The following is a 20,931-nucleotide window of genomic DNA, read 5'->3' as shown; positions in this document are numbered from 1 at the left end:
ACCGAGAAGATCACTAGTTCAAACTCGCGTCGTCTTCCTTCACTTCAAAGCGTTCCCCGTATCGTAGAAATATTTTAGATGGGATGTTCAGCATGCTGTGTCTTGATAGCGACGGCAAAAGGATAATTTTTTCTTTCTCATGACACATATAGCCAATGCCCAAATTAATTTGCTCAAGTGCTCTGAGCTGGTCAGTCGGAATTCATTTTAATAAAAGCAACACGAGTAATTGTACATTAAACCAATATTTATTTACTCCGTATAGTTATGAGTACTGACTAGAAAATTTACAAAGCATTCATCCTATACACTGCCATGACTTTCTTTCAGTGGAGTTTGCAGCGTTTCGTACCAAAAATATGTAACTGACGCACTTTATCGGCAGTCCGTCATAATTCGTGACTGAAGCTGTGGATATCCTACCTGTGTCCCTGCACTTTGAGTGGTATAATTCTGCCTCGCTCTGTGACCTGCTAGCCTGCATGCTAGCTCAGATGGTAGTGTAACCAACCCAGAAAGGTGTTCGTAAGGGGTTCAATCCACACTGCATGCTTAGTACTGTGAGTGCTGAAGTGCTGGCACTCTCAGAGGGTGGGGGGCGGGCATGCTGGGCCCACCCCCTGTGGATACGCCAGTGGTTGGTGTACAATTAGAAATCTACAATGATTACCGGCTTAATGGTGTAAAATTAGCATGCAAAAATTAAGGGCATGCATGATCAGGGGAACAGTCACATTTGCAAATTCACGTCGTAAAACCAACAAATTTTACTGCTACAAATGTTATCTTTAAAATGTTGCAATATGTCGGGCTTGTAAAAGGCAGATGTATATATACATTCTTGGATAAATTTGTCATGGCAATTTCACGATACTCTGAAATAGTTTAGGTCCCTACCTTGATGGTGATTATATGAATAAATATGAATAAGCACGCTTGTGGCATGGCCGTATTGCATTTTAATATGAAGGAGTAGAAATATGTTTACTTTAGAAGCTTGCAAATAAATTTCTGTAACTGTAATAAATTCTTCCGCCATATTTCCTTTTGTAAATTCAGTTCGAATTATCAGCTAGTGGTCGGCAATATGCCTGTGCCTGATCTATGGGGCCTATAATTAATTATATGTATATAGGCGCGGATTACTATAGCTCCCGTAAAACGTGTTAAGATTTAAATATTGGTAGTATTTTCGTGGTACCTACAGCAACATCTGAGAGCAATCGGTGCATACATTGAACTATATCTGATAGGCATATATTTACCGCGATTCTGTTAAACGAGATTGTGTCTCAAGATGAACCGAGATACAAACCCTACATGTGTTTGCGTGGTCGGAAAAAAAAAAAAAAAAAAAAAAAAAAAAAAAAAAACCAACAACAACGAGGGCGCGCAGGCCGCCATGTATTTTCTCGACCAGGTTGACTCTATCGCATATGATACACATGTCATTCGATCCTGCTTATAGCTGGCGAGCCGATAATTAAGCCCCTGTCGACTTGCACACAGCGCGATACAGTGAGCAGCGTGCCGGCTGATGATAATCGCATATCGATCACGTTCTCCACAAAGCCTTTGCGGAGCCGCACGACCACGACCTTCTCTCAAACGATAGAAACTTAATTCGAATATCTTAGTCACGCGTTTTCTTTTTCTTTTTTTATAATCGGAACGGACTTTGAGGCTGCGGCATCGTCAAGTTGCATTGGTGCAACTTTTATCTGCAGTCCTGCCACTCCTACGATCTGTCTTTGCTGACGTACAGTGCTCACGGATTGAAACGCGACAGGCAAATTTTGGGTAGAACACTTCTTACGTGCAATTACTCGAGAATGCCGTGTCATGTCGCTTCGAATCTGGTCACTAAAGGTGACGCGGACTCTGATCTAGGCGTACGAGTCGAGATTACGCCGATGTCACACAAGCTACCGACGGTGGAAACAAAAGCCTGCGCGTTGTTTAGGCCTAAATTGTCGCGTTTCAATCCGTGAGCACTGTACATTGTGGCAAATAAACGAATTTTCCTCATATAATAATATAGTCTTTATTCGCACTGAAACAAAAAAGGAATTAAGGGGAGGGGGGTGACAGGCTTTCCATCGACGATATAATCATAAGCCTTAAATTTTGTGCGTGAGTTTTGATCAGTGAATTTTTGTTAATGATCAACTAGCCGCCGCGATTTTCCGTGCAAGTTGTCAATACCAAATCTACTTAACATGAGCCGAACAGGCCCTATTGCTTTAGTAAAATGGCTCAAAATATAAAAAGAGAGAGAGAGAACCAGAGGTCTTGCACGTCTACATTATTATAATTGCGTGGGGACGCGACATTATGTACAAATAAGCGTCACAGCTTCGACTGTAATACCGGATAAAAAACCTCAAGTGCGCATTGATCATTGTTGATGAAGCGGACGATAGGTATTTTAAATCGCGCGCCAAGCCTATAAAGGTGTTGTTGCCAGACTGTTCTTATGTACTCAAGAATTTTAAACATTAAAATATGTCACGTACTTCGCAACATAGTTACCTTTTTTGAAATTTTTGTTTTGAACTTTTCTAAAGTTCACTGCTAGCATACCTCTCTTTTTGAAGAGCGAATCTTACTCGCAAATTTGACGCGACGGGCAGCCACATCGATAGCGCGGCGATCACGCTTGCCAGCCGCCATTATTGTTTTCGTCGACTTTGATAAGTGAGGCCGATCTAGCGACACGCAGGCGCCTTTCGGAGACCACTCGGAAGAGCACGTACTCGACGCAGCGGGCGACCAAGCAAAAACATCCGCCAACATGTATTGCCTCCAGTGGCTCATCCCAGTGCTGCTCATACCCAAGCCCATGAACCTGGCGCTGGTCCAGAATCACGTGATGTTCATGGTCCTCTACCTGACTGGATTCTTCCTCGAGCGCAAGCCGTGCACCATTTGCAGTCTGGTGTTCATCGCCGCCGTGTTCCTCATCTGCTACAGCGGCATGGGGAACTGCATCTTCTCGCTGTTCGTCAACTGCAACTCGGTGACGTGCGAGCCGGGAACGTAGCGTTGCGTCGTACCCGTTTTTTTGCCCGCCTGCCCATCCCCCAACCCCCAGCCCCCTCGCCCTTTACCAACAACCTCGACCTCTCCGCGGTATTCGCCGCTCGCCGTCGAGTTCTGCACCTGTGGAAATGAAACGGCGAACTTGAAATGGTGGATGTCCTTACTACAACTACGCATTCACGGGACTGCCTGTCGAGCCGCCCTCCCAGACCCCCCTCCAAAACAAACAAACAAAACGCTCGCGTTATGGCGCCCATACTGCAGTACAGTTGTTGGACTCGGAGCGCTTGCGTCGTTTCTGGACGGATGAGTTTTTGATCGCCGAGCGGGGGAGAAAGAGCAGGAGAGAGAGAACCTTCCAGTCTTCCTCGTGTCTAGTGTGTGGACTCTTTGCAAGTCGTCTTCGGCCTGCCTTCTAAACGCTTTGTATATTTCCAACACAGTGCGCCAGGCTCGACTGCAAGTAGCGCGGCAAGACGGTTCAGCTGGCCTACCCCACCCCCGTTTCCCCAACTCATCAAAAAAAACGCACTACCCTGTTCCGCGTCGCAGTTTCTTGCAACGACTCTAGCGTAACGTTTTTCTATCCTTCCTCTGTGTCTTTCCTCAGTCCTTTGTTTTCCGCCGTTTTCTTTTTTTTTTTTCTCTCGCTCTTTATTACTAAAAACAACGGGGACTCGGAAACTACAGCTGTGGCTATCGTGGTCCGTTTTTTATTCTTTTTGCATTTTGGCGTGGACAGTCGTGTTGCTCTCTAAATAAAAGTGGTGTGACAGATTGCCAGAGACTTGTCAGTGTTCCCGCCTACGTTGCAGCGCGTGCGGGTTTGGTGTTGCAGCGTCCTGGCGTTGCGTCAACGTCGTCGCGCTCGCTGGCGCATGAATCGTACGCAGTTTAACAGCTGGGTGCGCGGTGGCTATGACCGCGAGTGTCAATGGACGACGTTGGATGCGCATTCGCTACCTTCGTCGACAGACGAGGCTGTTTACAGCTGTTGCAGCTAGCTGGCCTAAAAAGCTTTTAATGTGCGCGCGCTAACCTAAGGCCCTTATTACTGCGTGGCAGTAGTACTGGTGCAATATTCCGTGAACTACTTGGTCTAACTTTTGAGTATGGCAAAAAGCTGGTGTCTGCCTCGTTCGAAAGCGCTTATGGCAGTAGAAAAGCTCGACATGAGTAATTGCGAGAGTTTTCCTTAAAAAGTATCTGCGTTATGACACGGTTATAGCTAAAATGGTTATGTTACTGTTATAGTTAACATGCTTTAGTATGCTCTGGATCCTTCAGTGTCCCGTTTCAGTGGTATCCAATCTTCTGGCTGCCAAAGGCATCTTCAGAATGTCATGCATAAAAGACATATGGTAATGCAGTGCATAACGAGCTAACTTATGCCTTTCAATCTTGCAATGATGTATCTGCTGCTCCTTAAATTAGTGCCAAGTTTAAAAATATCCCTGCAAATATCCGCTGGTGCTTGAATGGTCGCCACGGAATTCCCTCAAGATATAATTTGTCTGCTGCGCAGGCATATAAATTTGCCCAATGCTGTGCATTCAGTTATCTCAAATCCACTTTCGTGACCTTCAATGTGCGCGCATTCCCGATTATTTCGCAGAAGACAAGCAAGGTTTCCTCTGAATCTGTTTCGTCATATGTGGCCTGAAAAATGATGTTTGCAGCGTCAGACTTTCTTCAGCTGCACTTGAAATTGACACAGATAGCCATGTAGGAAAAACCATTGTAAGGAACATTTATTAACATCCTTTGGATTTTCAATATGCTGGGGTCATCTTCGCAACAATGCCGAGCGCTTCGTGGAGAACCGCCAGTAGAGAGTTGCAATACTGCTGTGAGGGACTATTGGTTTTTGTTTTTTTCTTTTTTGCAGAGACGTTATGCGCACTCTTGAGGTGGGGGCGCTGCACGCGTAGCAGTGTGGCGAATTTTTTTTTTTCCACCTAAGCCTATGCGAGCATTTCATCGAATGCAGAGTGGCAAGACTGTTCTCTTGACCAGCCTTTCCAAATTTCCCAAGGCCCGTTGACTACCAGGGCTTCGTCAGCTACAGCGGTCGTGAGATGCCAAAAAGACACAATCTCTGTAAAAGACTTGATCCTTCTAGCTGCTCGATAGAGCAGGCATGGAGTTTAACCTAAACTCAAAAATGTGGAAAGCTCATTGGCCAGAGAAAAAAGAGGGAAAAAAAGGAGGGGCTTCCAAACGGCAAGGAAATTGCAAGTTCCAGATGCAGTGCCTTTGCTGACTGCCTAGTTCATATTAGAAACATGAAATCTGCTTCATTCACAACTGTTCATTTCAGTCACTGTTGCCTGGGCTAGAACGCTGCTGTATATGTGAAATGTACTCAGTGGGGTGACAGCTCACCACATCGACTAAGTTGTTATTTGTCATTTCAGCTAATATGTAAGGGTGTGGTACCAATCTGCCACCACTAGCACACAAAAATTCTTACCAGTGGTTGGTCATTCTTTTTTGAGAAGGGATACTGTTTTCTCACTCCCGATCACAATATCATGTTGAAATAGTAGCATGCTCTTCGACAATGCAGAAGCAGCATCCAGATGTCTGCAATGTGAAAAGAGTCCCTCATTTCCGTACGCTCTTGTGCATTCTGTTGAAAGCACACAGGCCACAGCAGGTGTAACTGAAATTTAATAGAAGCTGTGCAGCAGTTGTAAGCACTGCGACTTGCATTAGAGGCCGAATACCTTAACACCCATTTAGACGGAGAGGAATCATCCGTCTTCAGCCTCCATGGCTTTGAAATATGACGAGTGGCATGCGGCTACAGGACCAATTAACAGCTCTTCACAACAGCATCCCATTGGACTATTTGGTGACAATTCATGATTAAACAAGGTGCAAGAGAACACGGCACAAAAATAGAGAACAAACAATGTTAAGTGCACGTGTGTGTCCCGTGTTGTGTCATCTCGCACTGCTCGATCACAATGCAGCTCTTGTCAACGATGCAGGGACCTGCACACTCCACAAAAGCTTCTTGTGATGTCACATGACCTCTGTGATGGCCTTCTTAATGCAAAGTGGTTAAGGCCTAATTATGGCCTTATCAACCTACCATAGGCCTAATGAAAAGGTCTCTGTGAAGGCCTTCATAAGACCTTGGCCTCAAGGCCTTCACACTTACTGCATCAATTGCAAGAGCTGCATTGTGATTAAGCAGCGCAACAGGACATCACATAGGAATGTTTGTTTTGTCTCTCTTGTTGTATTCTCTCGCAACTTGTTCAAGCACGGCAAAGTTTATAAAGCTTTATGAAAGTCTTGACAATAGGCCTTTGTATGATGGCCTGTGTTAAGTGGTTTGTGATGGCTTTGCTTGCCACAATACATGTTGCTCTCATTTGATACAAATTTAGAAAAACGCCCTGCATTTTCCTTGGCCATTTGGAAGCCCACTCAATGACTAGAGAACCTGCAAAACAGCTTTCATAAAAGGTCCCTTGAAAGATGGTTGTAACAGGAGCACGTATAGGAGTTTATTCTGCACTGTGCCCGGCATGGCTAACCTATTGTAACATACCACTGTCGTGTTTGCGTTGTTCAGTGTGCTCCCTGCATATTCTTATATACAGTCTTGCTCTGCTGTTTTTTTTTTTTTTTGTGAACACTAGCCTTGCAGTGTAGGAGAGAGACATTCACAAGCATGATACAAAAAAGCCCAAATCCTGGTCGTACTGTGCATGGTCATAACACAATAACCGATGCCGCTTCTACACCAACCGCAGTGATGGCGGCACGGCATTTGGCATTGTGCATCGTAACAGTGATGAAACGAAATGAGAAACCTCGCAAAAACAGCGACGGCCGGGTTTACAGTTTGGTTCAGATGATGACCGCAAATGTGATGGCCAGAGAAAGAGAGAGAAACAAAACAAAGGAACAAATTAACCTACGACATCTGTGCATACCATCAGCGCTGGAATACATTCATCGGTGTGAAGTCCGGCTTCAAAATTGTACAAGCCACACTCAAGAACACAGTTTTAAGTAAAGGCCAATGTGCAAATGTGACAAACAAAACAAACAAACATATACACATCACTTCCTCATGTTTGTTATCGTGGGGGGAGGTTGTGAAGTGCCTTGTGAACAAACTAAAGCCTTCATGTCTTTGCATGTGATTCCTTTGACAGTATCTCGTTTCGCTTCCGGGAAGTCAGAGGAATGTCACAGTTCACCTTGAGGGGCAAGAATGCTTGCTCAGCAGTTGCTAAACAGGCATCCATTGCTTGACTAGAAGATCCTACACTTGCGACCAAAACAACAGAAGCCTCTCGAGATAGTACCTGCATTGCTTCGTAAGAGAAAGAAAAATCTTGTATAACTAGCACCTTGCTAACCAACAAATAAAAACAAGAATATAGTTTACAGAAGGACAATACTGGCTCACCAGGAAGTCAAGGAAATGGCGGTTATGTAACATTCACATCGAGAGGAATGGGTGTTCTTCTGGAAGAGGAAGCCAGGCCTGCCGGCAGTTGTGCAAGAGCTGTCATATGTGTGAAATGCATGAAAGTACTCGCGTGAAGAACTTACGATTGACTTGCATCAATTCGAACTTCCAGGGTTCACAGATCGTTCTTTGAATTGTTTGAAATTGAATGAAATATGGTACAAAACCCAACTAATTGTGCTTTTACAAACAGATGTATGCATAAAATAATTTTATGTGCCATCCTGCAGATATCCAAACGAAATTAATTTGGACGCAAAGTCAATAGACACTTTGTGAGAAAGGAGCACGAAGATTAATTAAGAAAGCTCCTGCAAATGCAAATTCAGATTGTTATGGGGCACAAATGAACATATGTCTTTGGCGTCATCTCATAGTGACATCTGTGAACCTACACTAAGGCTTGAATATCAAACATAGGTGCATTGTTTTTACTATTCACACCTTTGAATGTCCTCTTGTTGGCCAATTTTGGCCATACTACTCTGCTTAGGGATGCCTCAAGGTTTGAATTAACCCCACCAAACACCATTCGACACGTTTTACTTAAGTTTGGAACTCGTGAGTATAGTAATTAACACTTTAGTAATTGGTTTGCTGAGCTATGGAAAGCTGAAACTTCACTTAAGCATTTCAGGAAAGCTACTACTGCCTCTGCATTAAGTTTCCCATGCTTAAATCAGCATTTTGAGGTATAAAACTCAGTGTATCAAAAATGATACATTTGGCTTTGAAGGGTTAAGCGGCTGCAAAGTGCACTAAAGATATAGGAGGCCAAGTAACATTTAAAGATTTGTGTAATAACTGCAATTTTGAATTATTATGAGTCAACTGTAATTCATCAAGTAAAGTTTGAGCAGAGGGCTACACACAGTTAGCCCCCCCCCCCCCCCCCAAAAAAAAAATAAGAAAGCATTTCTGTGGAACAAAACAGTAAGCTGCACAGCATAAGCCTTGAATTTTCATTCTTTCCCAAATCATCACTACAATTATCGTTCAAAGCTACAAGGTAAGCAGATATAGAGCTGAACTTGTGCTGCAAATGCAAATGTCTAGCTGTTCAAAGTTAAAATACAAGACTGAATCGTGGTGTGACACCACATTTAGTAAATGTTAATTCATCAGTTCTCACACAGGCCTCCTGTGAGATACTTATCCTTTAGGCCAGGCATTTGCACAGTGCGGGTGAAATTCACGCAATGAGGTTACTTTCTAGTAAAAAAAAAAGACAGCAGTAGCGGATTTGGAAAGCTTTCAATGGCACATCCAAGTAAGCAGCCTTGGAACGTCTAAGCTCGAAGTAACCCCTCCATGTTGTTAACAATTTAGAGTTAACCGGGGGTTTCAAAATGTGCCCGCTTCTGTACAGACACTGCATAAAAGACAGAGCTCAGAAGTCATGAACAATCCTTGTAAAAATTCTCACAACCACTCGACAGCTGTAAGTTTGTTCCAGGGGCTTTGTTTTCTGTCAGTGGATTTGCTTTTTCGTGGTTTACATGGCCATTATTTCTCCCCGTACGATGACCGGTGACAGATCAGCATAACACTCTGAAAGTTCGTCTTTCGAAACTGCTGGCCGAGTTTTTTTGCAAGGCGAACAAATCGCACAAAGAAAAAAAAAACTGGGAGATAACTCGAGACTTACGACAACTTTTTCAAATGCCTATCGCTTTCTGAAAGAAAACTGGTGTAACTTAAGATACACGACAATCTTTTAAATGGGTTATCGTGCCCTCAAACAATTTCAAAAGCTATGCATGTTTGACAACATGCCAGAATCTGACTTCACTGAAAGTGCCAGCATGTAAAGGAGACCTGTGCCCTGTCTGGGCATGTGCTTTCATTGATACAAGGTCTCGTTTTGATAGTTTCCTCTTGAAGTGACTGAACAACAATCTACGCACTGATATAGTTCTATTGCACTGAGTTAAACATTGCAAAATGGCAACGTAAAAGAGACAACAAAGTGGACCACTTTGTTCATTGAGTACACGGTAGACTTTCCATGAGCAGGGGAAACTGGACACCGCTCATTCTATTTTGAGGTGGCCATGTGATAAAGCAGAGGAAGTCGACGGCTGCACCTTGGTTGTGCGCTGCATTCAACGCTATGACAAATGTGAACCACAGCACAAGTGCAACTACCAGGTACATTTACTTCCAGCGGTGGAAGGAATTCGAAACCAAATAAGCAGTCAGCTTCTTCTGTGTGCGTGTGTGCATGCCAATATTCACTACATGATAAGGGTAGATGCTTAGCCTTGGTGGTAAGACAGATTCGCAGGTTTATAACACAAAACTGCAGAGGTGCACAGAACACAAGTTCTGACTTAAACAGATGGTTTATTGGTATGTATGTATGTACCTATGTGTGCTGTTTGTGCATATATATATACACCATTCTCATTTCCAATGGAACATTTGTTGAAGGCAGTACTTTTGTGTGTCCTTTCTGTCTGTCCTTGTGATTCTCACTTAAACACTTGTGAAAAGCTGGTTGTTAATTGTGCCAGTAAAAGTTTGCCAGTGCACATGTTCACTCTCCGCAAATATGAAAGGGAACACAGCTGGACTTGGGTTCAAAACCAATAATTTTCCTTGTGTGCGATTGTAATGAGGAAAATGTTCCATGAGTGGGATACTTCAACAGGAGAACAACATAAGAAACAGCAGTGAGTAAGGTTCTGACTCGCACATTTGCAAGAATGGCTATTTTAACTCGCATGAAGTATTCCCGTTCATATTGGCAGAGAGTGCACACAGAGCAGGAAGTCTGCCAGTTCCTTTGACTTGAACTAACTTTCACTTCTGAAAGTGAAATTGGTCAATAGGCACAGTCTTGCATTGTGTTGTGGTTCCGGTCCACAACTGTCATCTGCAGCGCACAACTAAGATGCAGCATCACCAACTAGCCCCATTTGTCGCTCTGCTGCAGAGGGCTTCAAATTGTTTTCTGCTTATCAACAAAAGAACAAAAAGAAAGACAGAGAGCCTGAGAGCCACACAACTTGCAGGTCAATGAATCCGCATTATAAATTGGTCGTTTTGGGTGAAGGAAGGTGGGAAATGGAAAGCCTGAGCAAAGTTTGGGGGGAGGGGGGGGGGGTTGTACCATGTTCGAAACGCTTCAAGGTGGGTTGGGTTGCGGGATAACTGGGAAGGGGTGGATGGGAGCTGAGCCTGGGTTCACTGAGCCCTGTCGAGTCTTTCTACCGCAAATCGTCGAGCAACGCACAAAGGTCGGCCTACAACATGTCCCACCTTGAAACCTCCCCCCCCACCCCCCAGATGTGTGCGAGAGAGAGCCCGTCAGAGAGTTCCAGCGCACAGAAAGCGCCGTGCATGTCTGCCTACGTTAGAAGGGGCACAAAATAGCCGGGGTCGGGAGGAAGGGGGGTCGGTTTTAGCGTGGCACACGTGCGGGAGCATGCCACCGTCTCTCTTGTGCTGCAAAAAACAATGCAGCACGTGCATACACACACAAGCGCGTGGAACATTTAAACGCACAGTCCTCTGTCTGAGAAAACTCAACAATAAGCGGCGGGCGGCCCGAAAGATGAACCTGAGGGGGCGCCGTCACGTGTCGGAGGTTTTCGAAGAAAAAGAAAACAAACAAACGATATGAAAGACGATAGAAAAAACGAGCGAACGAACACAAAAACGTCACTGCACACACCAGACACCACACTACAACAACCTGTCCCATCAAAACCTTGTGCAGGAACGCAAAGGGAACCAAAGGAGGAATGGGTTTGCACAGTAACCTTGCCCTCCCCTGGTAGGGGAAAGCTCGCAACTAAAACCAAGAGGAACTGTAAGTGGGCGAGAGGTGTCCCACCGAGAGCGAGTACAAGTGCAAAAAGGGAGGGGGGGGGGGGTCAAGGTGCGGGCACAAGCGTCTGTCTGAAAGCCGGGCCTGCCAGACGCTGGCACACATAAAACTGTGCGCAGCTGAATTAAACACCGTGGCGCTCTCTCTCCCCAGTGTCCAACTGTCCTGCCCAGCATTCCTGATGCAGTCGAGGAGAGGAAACAAGAAAAGGAAAAAAAAAACATACGAAACAGGCAGGTCTCCAGTTCTGCCAGAGGCTACACTACTACACTCGAGCACGGTCCCCTTGTGTTCCATCGTTGCCGACACGTCGGCAAATGATATGCACTTGTGGAAACAGCACGAGCGCGCCAGCGCCACTGACTCTTGGAAGATGGCAGCCTCTGTTGTGGTTCGGGAGGGGCGGCGGGGCTGGTACGTCCATTGCATGTCTTGTCAACCGGCTATCGCGGCTTGCTTGCCTGCCATATGCCAGACTTGGGGCTCGACCAGCCTTGCACCGGGGCAGCCAATAAAACGGCGCCCACAGCGATGGAGGTGGGGGGAAACAGCGGGAGTGGGGCTTTATGCGGAAGCACTCGTGCAGAGCGTGGTATACGAAATGGAAGGTGATGTCGGGTGGGTGAGGAAGCCTTATTGCTGGCAGAACGAAACCCAAGAGAGGGCGGCAGGTGGTCTCTTCCGAGCATTCGGGGCACGCTGTGTAGTGTAGTTGTCACACTTGCTACTGCTGCTGCTGCTGCTGCTGCTGCTGTTGTTCTGGTCCGGGCGAGCGATGATGATGCCCTCTTCAAAACAGAGGTGAAGAAGTGTACAGCATGGAGCTCGGGACAACAAAGACGAAGGCTGTAGAGAGGGGAGCTAGTAGCAGTTTGTGTTCAGGTACGCGTGGTGACCGCCTCGCGCCATTGAGCTTGTTGAGCCGAGAGAGTTTCCCGAGTCTTCTTCGGCTTCGGCGAAGAGAGGGGCGTGTGGCAGCGGCGGATGACGGGCGTGGCTTCAGGCAGCACTGCCCTTGCGCGACGGGGAAGGCAACTGGGCCAGCTTTCGGAACAGCGGGGAGTTGACGAACCGCGGGTACGAGTCGCGGTGCATGAGGGTGTAGATCTGCAGCTGTGCCTCATCGAAGGTGTGCGGCGTGGGCTCCACCATGTTTCGGTTGATGATCTCCCGCACGCGAGAGTCCAGGCTCACCTGCATTCAAGCGCGAAAAGGCAGGGGACAATGCATTTCGTGAACAGGCTGTGCGTGAACAGAAAATCTCTGTGTTGTGGCAAATACGCAGTTCTTTCACCAAATACAGCATATATACTACAAGATTTCATGAGGTGAACATGATACTGGCTGAACAAAATGATTTTACGTGACTGCTGTGACGATTACTGCCAGTTAACATTCAAGACAACAAGAAGATGCCTTTTATATCTAGCTGTCTGAAATCTAAAGCTGTTCTGCCTTGTTTAATGTCAACAGCTATTATCCGCACAAAATTACTCTTGTATCAGGGGCTCACAGACGTCCTCGGGCAATAAGATGTGTGCAATAAGGTTCAATCCTGGTAGATTGTCTACAGATAATCTGAATTCTGAAAGAGCTCACTGTGGTGATATGAGTTTTCCAGCTCCATTGATGAAGATACATTACAAGAGCTGAATGCTTAAAAGCTGAAAAAGTAATTTCGCTTTTAAATTAATGTTGTTTTTGAAGTTGCAAAGATTTGCTTTAACTTAAGGAGCTTCAACCAGCAAGATAGTAGGAAGAGAGATTATCCACTGAAGCCCACCTTTAATTTTTTTTGTATGTATAGCTAATGATTTGGGGTAAACATAAATACATGTTCTAGTGTAAATTTTTCATGTAAATGGGTATGTATTAGAGGTGTATGTATTTTTTTTGCCAGCTTCTTTTCTTTTTTCTACTGAAAGATGAAAAGTGTTAAAAGAGAAGCAGCTTTGGCACAACATACCAACACATTAGTGATAGCGTCATCAGTGTCGTCTGGTCTGATTTCACCAAATTCATTAAGTGTAACGCTTATTCACGATATGCAACACCATGATATATATAGCTTATTTTCATGCTGCACAACCACTGGCAGCAAAAAGAAAAAGCTAGCGGTACTGGTTGAACATAGTTATGAGTTTGGTGTTTTGAATGAACTTGCCATCTAAGCAATTAATTTCTTGACAAAGTATGCATATTTTCATTGCTTTTTTTCTTCCCCTGTTCCAAATTACGTATGTGGAGCCTTGCTGCCTACAAATATGAAAAAATATCATGCGAATTAACATATTTGGTATTGTGCAGGTGAATTGACTTAGTGTCATGTGGTGTAACAGTGTCACCTTCGGAAACCAGCAGTTTCAATACTGCAGCACTCCTCTGCCAAACTATACAAATTAATAAATGTTGCATTTAAAGCTATCTGGTAGTAATGGTGACCATTCAAAACTTCCATCATGTTTGTCCCAGAACAAGAACTGTCCATAAACGTTATTACTTCAAACCTTTGTGATATTAAGGCTGGCATACTATTCAGAACTGCAGCACTCTATACCCTGAAAAAATGGTTCACATAAGCTGTTGCATTTAAAGGCTTGTTGCACACCATTCAAGAGTGCATTAATTAGACCTGTACAGAAACAAAAACAGCCCATAAATGCTCTTGCATATTAAAGTTTAGTGATGGTAATGATGGTACAGTATTCAGGACTTCACCAAGGTAGACCCCAAAAAAATTGGTTCATAAATGTTATTGCATTTAACCCTTTCAGTGTCGGGTTTTTTTGTAGGTGGCCCACCTCCAGTGTCTGGTTTGTTTCTTGGAAGACGAATACAATTATTTTTGGTATGCAGAAGGGAAACATTGACACTAATAATGGCAAATGCTCTCTTGGTATGGTCCTCACATTCGTATCTGACGTCAGTGACATGGCAGGACAGAAATACGAAAACGTACCAGTACTTCAGCGACACTGAAAGAGTTAAAGCTAATCATGCGATAGTAATGCTTGCATAACACTCAATGTTGCAGCACCTCTGAACCAAACAAAAGTGGTCCATAAGTACTACTGCATTTGAAGATGTTTAACTATAATGGTGGTGCATCATCGAACACTGCATCAACCTGCACAGAAACAAATCCAGTCCATAAATGCTATTGCATTTAAAGCTGCAGAAACCTACCTCCTTAGGGGACAGGATGGAAATGTAGTCTTCATAGATGGCGCGAGCTTTCTCCTCAATCAGCTCCGGGTTCGACTCCTTCTTGAGGTCCTCGCAAGCCAGCCAGAACAGAATGTTCTCTTCACTGTACTCGCACTTCAAAAAGTCCCTAAACACCTTGCGACCAGCTGGAAAAAATTGGAGAGGGATTAAGGCAACGCCCAGGGTGTGCGAGAACATGAAGGCCAGACAAAAAAGCATTTCTTTCTCAGTAAAGCCCCCCCCCCCCCCCTCAGTAGTGTTGGTTTGTGTGTGGGTATGTGTGCATGTAGTGTGCAAGCCACACTACAGTTACGGCGGTATACTGCAGCACATTATCATACCCTTATGTACTAAATGTAAAGTAGGAGGGACAGGTACAAAATGCTTTTCCAGCAAAGCCAGTGGCTCATCCAGACTAAAATTTCTCCGAGAGGTGACATTTCGCAGCGTATTTGTCTTCAAGTTTAAAGTCTGTGTTTGTAAGTTTTCCTTGTCATCTTCCACTGAATTGCCCTGTGGGGGTTCTCAGCTTCCTTGTGAGTTTCTCCACTATCCAAGCTTTTTTTTTATTTATGAAATGTATGTAAGGAGATGTTGGCGTCGGCTACCCCTCTGCTTCTGTGTGCAATAAAAAAGAGGAACACCTTGAGAAGAACAATACCGTAGCAATACAAAAATCACTAAAGAACGAGCTCTTTTGAGTAGCTCAGAAGTCGTGAGATAAGCCACAAGTTCACAATCTAAGTTCATGTACAAGCTTAATACAGTCAGGGTGAAACGAAAAAAAATGTAAAAAAGAAAGAAAAAGAAAAACGAAGAGACATTTCAACCACCGCAATATGCTATACACCATAAAATAATAGCATGCAATGAATATTATAAGAACACGTATCTCTGGGATCGTGAGCTCTATGTTGCCACAAGCGTTGCAAACGTTTATGCAGATGTCGATGCACACGTCTGTATAAGTGTAAATAGAAGTCATAAAAAGTACAACACCTTCCAAATTATTTCAAAGTCTCTACAATCATTTTCTGGGATTTTTGTTTCTTCAAGAACCTCTGCAAATGCACCTACTGCCGTTATTTGTGGTGTTTCTGTTGGACACCACCCAAGAGCTTCTCAAATGGCAGCAGTCGTTTATCCAGAATCTTCAGTTTTCTCGACAGCTTTTGTTGGCAGGCTGAGTATTTGCAAATGTCAGAGAAATTGTTCTATACCTTCATCGGATTGTCCACAGGAACAAACTGGGCTATTAACTGTTTCTATCTCGTAATAGAAGCACCTTGTGTAGGCAGCGCCAAGTTGTAATCTATGTAATACTGTTTCTATATCGTAGTTGGCCTTGATCGGTGTGGTGAACCCCATACGTGAATCTATCCTGAAGAATGTTGAAGACTGAGCCCCACTGTTAAACCACGTCTCTCTCATAATTCAAGCACAGATTTTGTAAGTAGCACAAAGCATATATCCCTTTTCAACAAAGCAAGGAGTGAAGTTTCATCCTTAATTCTTATTTTCCCCACATCCCCTAAAGCATCTACAGCATCATTCTCTGCAATTCCACAATGACTTGGCACCCACTGGAGTACTATATCATGCTGTTCCTCTTTTGCAATGGTGTAAGCCTTCCGTGTCCCGTATACTAAAGCATCAGTCACTGTGCAAAAGCTGAGGTTTCTTAGGCAGAGCATATAGTGATGCTCGAAAATCATTTAAAACTACCCATAACAAACGGGGATTACCGATATTCTAGTTTGCACTAAGACAAAGATATATGGAGCTGTGCATGCCATGTAATGCGTAGGGCAGATAGCCCGTGGACCATTAGAGTTACAGAATGGTTGCCAAGGGAAGGGAAGAAAACTATGTGGGGTGATGAAATTAGGAAATTTGCAGGCGCAAGAGAGGGGCAACGAGAGACGTTCCATCCTAGGGCTCACAAATTAATTGCTGCTAAGATGGGCATGATAAGTGGACATACCTGAACATTTCATGAGCTTCTCAAATGAGTCTCCCCATGTCCGAATTTCCTCCACCGTAGGGCTGCAATAATAATAAATGCATGACATTACCGAACGGTGCATGCTTTAGCTCCAAATGTTACAGCCTTAAATGAAAAAAAAAACAAAAAAAAAACACACATTCCCGAAGTAAACTAAAACATTTCTGCGTAAAATGTGCCTAATATTGTTTTTAGAGGTATTTATTGAATTTTTTTTAATGTTACAATTGGCAAACAAACTTACTACATTCACTGAAGCTATCATCACAGCACACACACATGTGTCAACACTTGGTGGGCTAGTTGGTTAGTGCTTATTACGGTGTAATAAGACGTGAAACGAAGTGAAGTAAGTGACACCTTTTCCTGTCCTGGTGTTACTTCACTTTGTTTCACATTCCATTACACTCCAATAACTATGAATCAACTATCCCACCAAGTGCTGATATTAATTATTACAGTGCACATGAGTGGAAGACGGAAAAGTGTGAACGGCCATGGTTAAGATCGCGTCTTCATCGTACACCAAACTATGCTGGTCCAATGTCAAAGCTGTGGCCACATTCATTGGATAATCTAAATCGGCGAGATCGGGACAAGCCTCCACGTTAAAGTCTTCGTCTGGAGCGACGGCTTCCCTATACAGGCTTCCCAAACGTCCCTCGTCAATGTTTATGCCGTATTGCTTATACAGCGGCGAGTCTCTCAGTATCTCAACCCATGGTCCAAGCACATTGCGAGAAACCATGTTCGACAGATAGGTAGTCTTGGCAAACATTCTCCTCTTTATGTTCACCACTATGAACTTATCGTCTACCAAGCCGCGAGGCAACTGCTTTAGCATCTCGTCCGTGTCTACCGGCACGTTCACCACGGGTCCCTTAATGCCAAACTGACCATTTCTCCATTTCATTAGACGACGGATCTGAACGAAGGGAATGCGTGGCGAAAGTAAACGTTCGGCCACATCGTTCAGAACCGGTAGACCTGCCGGCATGGCCGGGTAACGATACCCATTGGTAACGCTAAAGAGTGGAATCTTCTGCTTAACGAGAAAGTTCTTGCACGTTGTACAAACCCGCGCCAGGGTTTCAGCCCACTGAGGCGCCGCCGCTAAACTCAACGTTTCACGCATGGCACTACTCAGCGGCGTCAAGTCTTTCATGTGCCATAGTCTTTCGCACACGTCGCACACATATCCAAACGGATTGTTTACGAAGTCCGTCTGGAAGGTCCGAGTCGCACTGGCGCTTTCGCTGAGTTTCACAGTATATTCAGTCGCTCGGCGAGCCTTGACGTCATCGACGGCGTTTTGTTGTTGCTGCAGGGGTGGTCGGGCACGTCGCTCAGCCTCCTGGCGACGCCACTTTGCTAGACGTTCGTCCCTTTGCTCCAGTGTCTCCGCAGCACGTTTAGCCTTCTTCTGTTCATTCCTCCTACACTCAACCACTAATTGCCAGGCAACTACTTCGGGATCCGATAAGTCAAGCTTCTCCGTTCTTCTGCGCTGTTGAGCAGCATTTGCGCTCTCCTTCTCCATGGCTATACCACACTGGCAAACGCCAGTCAGAAGCGCAGCGGCTCCAGCGCAGTGTCAGACGGCGACTGCACAGCGAGCGCGCGCCGGCGCCAGTTCTTGTTTTTTCTTACGACGCGAAAGAAACGGCGTTTATTGAACAGACTTCAGGACTTCATTCTGGGGTTTTACGTGCCAAAACCAGTTCTGATTATGAGGCACGCCGTAGTGGAGGGCTCTGGATTAATTTTGACCATCTGGGGTTCTTTAACGTGCACTACAACGCCAGCACACGGGCGTTTTTGGATTTTGCCTCCATTGAAATGCGGCCACCGCGGCCGGGATTTGATCACGCGATCTCGTGCTCAGCAGTGCGACACCTTAGCTGACTGAGACTTCAGGACGAGCCTCAGGCAGGGCAAAAAACGTCCTTTTTCTCTTTCTCACCTTTCTCTGCTCACACTTCTTCCGTCTTCCACTCATGCCGTTACATTTACTGTAATATGTTACATTTCATCTATAGAGTTTCCCTGCTTTCCGTTCTTCTCGGTCTTCTACGAAGCTTTTTCTTCTAATAGCACAGATGCCCCGTCCCTATCCTGTTCTTACTTCACTCTGCTTTGCATCTTATTACAACGTAACATGTACATGTGCATGTGGAGCAGCAGTGCCAGATAAGGCATTAACGCCACCAATGTGTCTAGAACTGACCTATCTAGCATAGTATTCTAAAAGTACATAATCCACCAGCCTAGCTCAATCTATTGTTTCTTTTTAGTGCTCTCCTGGGCCAACACGGCTTCATGTGGATGCAGAAGAATGTGAAAACTGAAAACTGGCTTAGAGTGAACAACACAACACAGTTGTCAGTGTGATGAGACCAGTGCGTGCTGAGAAAAATACGAGACAAAAGAATAAATCTTTACCAAATAATGTTAATTTACATTCTCACAACCACAAGCTTGTGCGCTAGGAAGTAAGGGGTCTGAGAAGTACAATGGCCCTCTGCAAACCTGCTGAAGAAGTTGAAGATGTGCCCCACCACATTTGGTCTTCCATCGAACTCACAGTTCACTTTGCAGAAAAGTGCAATGTGTGTTGAAGTTCAGGGCACCAAGCAGTAATTCCAGTTTCAAGCAGCCTTCAATTCTGATTAAAAAAAAAAATGCAACAACCTGCATTTTTATTCTATGTTATAGGTCGGTTTTATGCTTAATACTGCTGCTTTGCTTTTCGCTCAAACTTTGCAGAAAGATAGTTTTTGGTCTGCATTGTTCAATTCCTGGTCGTGAGCAGTATGGCATTTTGTACTTATATTTAAGTGCACACATAAAAAAACATATAATCAATTCGGAGCCCTTCACTACAGCATCTAGCTCTCATAGGCCCAGCACTGCTTTGGAATGTCGAAACTCACGAATCAATCAATTCCTGGTTGCAAGCAAACAAAGTCGAAACAAGCCAGGTAAACAACAATGCTAACTGCTTTATCGAATTGTGAAAACAAGAAAACGCAATACCTTTGCAAAATGTGAGTAAAAACAGAGCAGACACGGTAAGCACGAAAGTCTATTTAAAAGTTGTTGCACGTAAGAAGCAAGTCGCTGTATTCTCAAATTACTTCATTTGTGACACCTGTCAGCTCAGCAGCAGGTATAGCGAGCATGCGGCGGAGGTTAAGCCAGCACCTCGCTCACAGCAGGCCCATGCACTGCTGCTTTGTGACATCATGGCACTTGGACCAAAATTTCCATTGCCAAGCCCGGCGTGACAAAAGCGGTGACGTCAAAATCACCGCGGTTTACTCGGGAGCCCCCCCATTAGATTCTATGGCTGTCGGGCAAGGCAGCATGACATCACGGATCGAAGTTCGCCGGCCTTGTGCTGTCTAGGGGGCATTGGTTAAGCCCCTTCTTCCCCCCCCCCTCCCCCCACACACATACACTTGATGCCTCTGCGAATGCCCGTGCTTATGGCATTGTCATGGCAACACTCACGATGGCTCGCCGTCTCCATTAAAGATGCTGTCACCCGTGGTTAGCCTCTGGTTGTTGTCCCGTGGTGACCTAACATTGCCGTTGTTGCTTTTGAGGGCCAGGCTGTGAAAAAAAAGTAAAAGGAATAACATGTCAGCAGATGTCCGAGACCCATGACGCAGCAAATATAAGTCGAGTCTCGTTACCATGAACTCGCATCTGATGCGAAAATACCTTGATAACCAGTATTTGTTATAAGGGCATGTTTGTCACAAGCTAATATCAGGGAGAAAAGATTTTAAATTTACTTCATTATAACCGAAAATTAGTTGTGCGTGACGACCCCAGTTTACTTGTTGCATTGTGTAAAGAATGATCACACTAGTTAGTTCCAATCGTTTATTTAAAAAAAAATTATATTGCAGAGCAAGCTAATACGTTTTATGCCAGTGTATGGGGGCTGCTAATCCTCAAGTGCTCTTGGAACATGTGATGGATTCTGTGATAGTACATGGCACCTTCCTTATCACTAAATGAGAAACGCAATAGGTATTGAAAGTGCATATCTTGCATCAGCTGGGTGTTTTCAAGGTCATAAACACCACAACTTTCAAGGACGCAATCTAAGAAATTGCATTTCGAATTTCACCATGTTTTACTGTTGTAGTGCAAGCTATAGTGCTCATAGCTTATGTACTTCGACTCTGAATTATCTGATCATATTGAAAGAGAGATAATAAATGCACTCAATAATCTGCTGTATCAAAAAGTGCATTACTTGAAAATAGAAATTATTTCTGGTCAAGCTAGCAAACAATTGACAAAGACGAGATCCACTAATTTGTGAGCTCA

At 44.5% G+C, this 20,931-nt stretch overlaps 2 protein-coding genes across 3 annotated transcripts in view; one reads left to right on the top strand and one right to left on the bottom strand.

Moving 5' to 3' along the window:
- Nucleotides 1-2,669: 2,669 nt before the first annotated feature.
- Nucleotides 2,670-3,820, top strand: LOC119465926 (bladder cancer-associated protein). Its single transcript, XM_037726403.2, has one exon. The coding sequence runs from the start codon at nucleotides 2,795-2,797 to the stop codon at nucleotides 3,041-3,043; it is 249 nt and encodes an 82-aa protein (XP_037582331.1). The 5' UTR covers nucleotides 2,670-2,794; the 3' UTR covers nucleotides 3,044-3,820.
- Nucleotides 3,821-6,713: 2,893 nt separating this feature from the next.
- The window catches only part of LOC119465925 (regulator of G-protein signaling 20), a 148,347-nt gene continuing 134,129 nt past the window's right edge, over nucleotides 6,714-20,931 (bottom strand). For both annotated transcript variants that reach the window (XM_037726400.2, XM_037726402.2), the window contains exons 5-8: nucleotides 20,101-20,202; nucleotides 16,567-16,628; nucleotides 14,562-14,728; nucleotides 6,714-12,569 (exon numbers count right to left, since the gene is read on the bottom strand). In XM_037726400.2, the coding sequence (XP_037582328.1) occupies nucleotides 12,375-12,569; nucleotides 14,562-14,728; nucleotides 16,567-16,628; nucleotides 20,101-20,202 (526 nt within the window). In that variant the 3' untranslated portion in view covers nucleotides 6,714-12,374. The remainder of the gene's footprint in view (nucleotides 12,570-14,561; nucleotides 14,729-16,566; nucleotides 16,629-20,100; nucleotides 20,203-20,931) is intronic.

Source organism: Dermacentor silvarum, chromosome 10 (assembly GCF_013339745.2).
Source record: "Dermacentor silvarum isolate Dsil-2018 chromosome 10, BIME_Dsil_1.4, whole genome shotgun sequence".
NCBI lineage: Eukaryota > Metazoa > Arthropoda > Arachnida > Ixodida > Ixodidae > Dermacentor > Dermacentor silvarum.
The sequence above is the reverse complement of the archived record's forward strand: the minus strand, read 5'-3'. Positions and strand labels throughout refer to the sequence as shown.

Bases quoted from the DNA above. Each gene is read 5' to 3' on its own strand.
- LOC119465926 (XM_037726403.2), top strand. From the start codon at position 2,795: ATGTATTGCCTCCAGTGGCTCATCCCAGTGCTGCTCATACCCAAGCCC.